Source organism: Tupaia chinensis, unplaced genomic scaffold (assembly GCF_000334495.1).
Source record: "Tupaia chinensis unplaced genomic scaffold, TupChi_1.0 Scaffold149501_1, whole genome shotgun sequence".
NCBI classification, from domain to species: Eukaryota; Metazoa; Chordata; class Mammalia; order Scandentia; family Tupaiidae; genus Tupaia; species Tupaia belangeri.
In genome coordinates this window covers 3,420,900-3,423,811 of record NW_006209345.1, presented here as the reverse complement: position 1 = coordinate 3,423,811, position 2,912 = coordinate 3,420,900, and the positions used below count along the sequence as shown (strand labels likewise).

The following is a 2,912-nucleotide window of genomic DNA, read 5'->3' as shown; positions in this document are numbered from 1 at the left end:
GGAATGCCTGGTCCCTGTGACTTGCCCTTTGGTTTATGAGGGCCACCTCACCAGCACCAACCTTTGCTCCCAAGTGATCTCCTATTAGACCAGTGGTGGCAGGCCATCTCAGAGGGCCAGTGGCTTGCAGAGGGGCCAGGGCGGTCCTGTACCTGTAGCCTCCAGAACCATGGGGACAGGACGACGCAGCCAGTCTTTGCGAGGACCCCGACCCGCCTATGGAAAGCTCAAGGAGCCCTGGGGGAGGCCCCGGGAAAGCCAACTCCGCAGGGCATTAAGCCTCAGACAGGGGCATGAGAAGTCCAGGTCTCAGGGCCTGGATGTGGGCACAGAAGGACTGGATGTCCCTGCTCAGGAGCGGCTGGCAGGCAGCCCAGAGGACACAGAGCAGCTGATCCAAGCCAGACGAGAAGGCAGCCGGCGGTGGCTGAGGCAGTACCAACAGGTATGGCTGAGGGCTGAAAGATGGAGGGGCGCCTCGGTGGGAGAGTCAGGACTCCAGGGAGAGGGACCCAGGGCAGCAAATGTTTAAAGGGGGAAACATACAGGGCCATGTACCAAGTGGCCATAGATGATGAGGTTGGAGCTGGAAAGAGACATTCTCAAGAACTGTATTTCAGAGGGTCCTGGGGGGCTTTGAGGATCATCCCATAGGCACTGGAGAGTCACTGAAGGTCTTAGAGCAGGAAGGGGATATGGTCAGAGCTGTCAGATGACTCATTGGACAGTATGTTGGATAGGTGAGTACAACAAGGGACAGGGAGATCATCCGGTACCACTTCCCAAGAGTGATGTGTTGTGCTCTATTTATCCCAGGGAAGAGGGGAGACATGGACCCCTCTGTGGGGAGCTGTGGGCTCTTGGCCCCTGCCTTCTTCCTCTAAGAGAAAGGGTTGCTAGTGAGCAGTGCTTCTCTCCCTGGGGTCTACCCCCACCTCGTGGCTATAGGTGGAACAACACCTGAAGCCCACCACTCAGCCAGGGGCCCTGGTCCCCACCTCTGTCTTCCATCAGGTGAGGAGGAGGTGGGAGAGTTTCGTGGCCAGTTTCCCAAGTGTGACCCTGAGCCGGCCAGCCTCACCAGAGTCGCCCCTGGACACCACCAGTTAATGTCGCCGGAAGCAGTGGATGAGACACACCTGGATGAGACAACAGCATCTGCCACCCTGCCCCTTCGTGGCTCTTCTGGACTGTGGACAGGGCGGACTCCTTGACACGCCTGCTGTGGCCTTCCTCACGTGATCCAGTGAGGCCTCTGCCACCAGCTTCCTTGAATGCCATGCCACTGCCCCCCTCGGCCCTGACTCTGCCTCCACAAGGCTGCTCCCAGCAAAGATTACTCCCCACCCAGGGCTGAAATGCAGCGGGCTCCACTCTCTGCCCTCTGTGCTTGGGGGCCCCTTGGAATATGATGCTTACCAGTGGCTTAGAAGCCTTCCCAGAAGAGGAGATGCAAATGCCCCTGCCCGGAATAAGAGGAGTCATCAACTTCCAGGATGGAGCCAGGTGAAGCCAGACCCATGGCAGAAAGGCTCTTAAACATTGCCTGGTGGCTGCTCCGACCCAGCTGCCCTTCTTGCCAGCTGCTAATAGCGGGTCAGGACATAGTCTCCCTCGTAGATGGTGAGCCCCTAAGGGCAAGGACCCTGTCTGGGCAGACCCTCAGGACACTGTGTGGCTGAAAGTCCAGGCCTGCAAGTCTCAATGAAGGAAGCAGGGATAAGCTTCTCTCCTCATGTGACAGAAGGGGAAACTGAGGCTGGGGGGAAGGATTTTTTGTTGGGGCATATCTGGTCCCTTGCTGACTCAAAGCCTCTCCCAAGCCCTGAGAGACAGGCAGAGCCCATGGCATGGCATCCCAGAATGGTGGGGCACGGATGCCAGGGTTAGTTTTCTGCAAATCCCACAGGAGGCCTAGCCTTTCCTGTGGCTTCTCACCTTTCTCCCTAGAGGGTTTGTACCTACCTTGTGTCAGCCTCGAGGCCATCTTCAGAGAACCTGGCTCTCCCAGCCTCCCATCTTCCCATTCTCCCCCCAACCTGTGAGGCAAGGCTCACTCTGAGTCTCAGAGAGGACAAAAGTCTTGCCTAGGGCCACACCCAGGGGAAGGGTCAACTCCGAAGAGTTTGAGCTCTTTGAGAGGCACTGGCACATCGTGAGGGACCTCTGAGACTCTCTGGGCTCAACCAGACCCAAAATCAAAGGTGAAAGAACAACTCCACATCCTGGTGCAAAAATCTGTGTTTCTTTTTATTTTTGCTGTTGAGGGGAGGGGGAGGTAGTCTAGCAGATAAACGGTGAGTTCCTGTTTCCCCAGAGCCCAGGACCCTTTAGTCCCAGACAGCCCAAGATGTGGCGTACAAAATGTTAGATCATTGGGAAAGTCATGACAAATTTTTGCATAGAAACATACGTCAGGGCCAGCAGGTGGCATGGTGGTTAAAAGCGCTGGACTCCCACACGGCCAACCGCAGTTTGAGTCCTGGACCTGGTAGCTTGCTTTCTCACTTTCTCTCTCTCTCTCTGTACCTTTCTGGCCAAATTAACCAATAAAGTTAAATAAAATAATTATTTTATTTTTTAGGGGAAAAAAAAGGAAAGAAACTTGTCATGTCTTTCCTAATGACCTAATAGATTGGAAGCTGACCAGACACTTTGAACCTTGTTTTTCTCAGACTTTGGATGGCACCTGCTCAGCTCTTTCTTTAGGAGGCCCTGGAATGTCTCTGGGGAGCCCCATGACTCCAGGGAACACAATGTGAGTCCACGGCTCTAACTCATTGTCCTTTTAGTGTCTGTAGGAGGGAACTGTCCTTGAGACAATTCCCTGCTGTCCTACTTGTCATATCTAGTTATAGTTATGTGCTTTTTTCTTCCACTAGACTGAAAATTTCACAGGGACTGGTCTGTTC

General features: G+C 54.4%; 1 protein-coding gene across 1 annotated transcript; it reads left to right on the top strand.

The window, feature by feature from the left end:
• The first annotated feature begins 103 nt into the window (after nt 1-103).
• Nucleotides 104-2,423, top strand: CUNH11orf86 (chromosome unknown C11orf86 homolog). Its single transcript, XM_006171308.3, has 2 exons — nt 104-445; nt 1,015-2,423. Exons 1-2 carry the CDS (start codon nt 170-172, stop codon nt 1,108-1,110), a joined length of 372 nt encoding a protein of 123 aa, XP_006171370.1. The 5' UTR covers nt 104-169; the 3' UTR covers nt 1,111-2,423.
• Nucleotides 2,424-2,912: the final 489 nt, after the last annotated feature.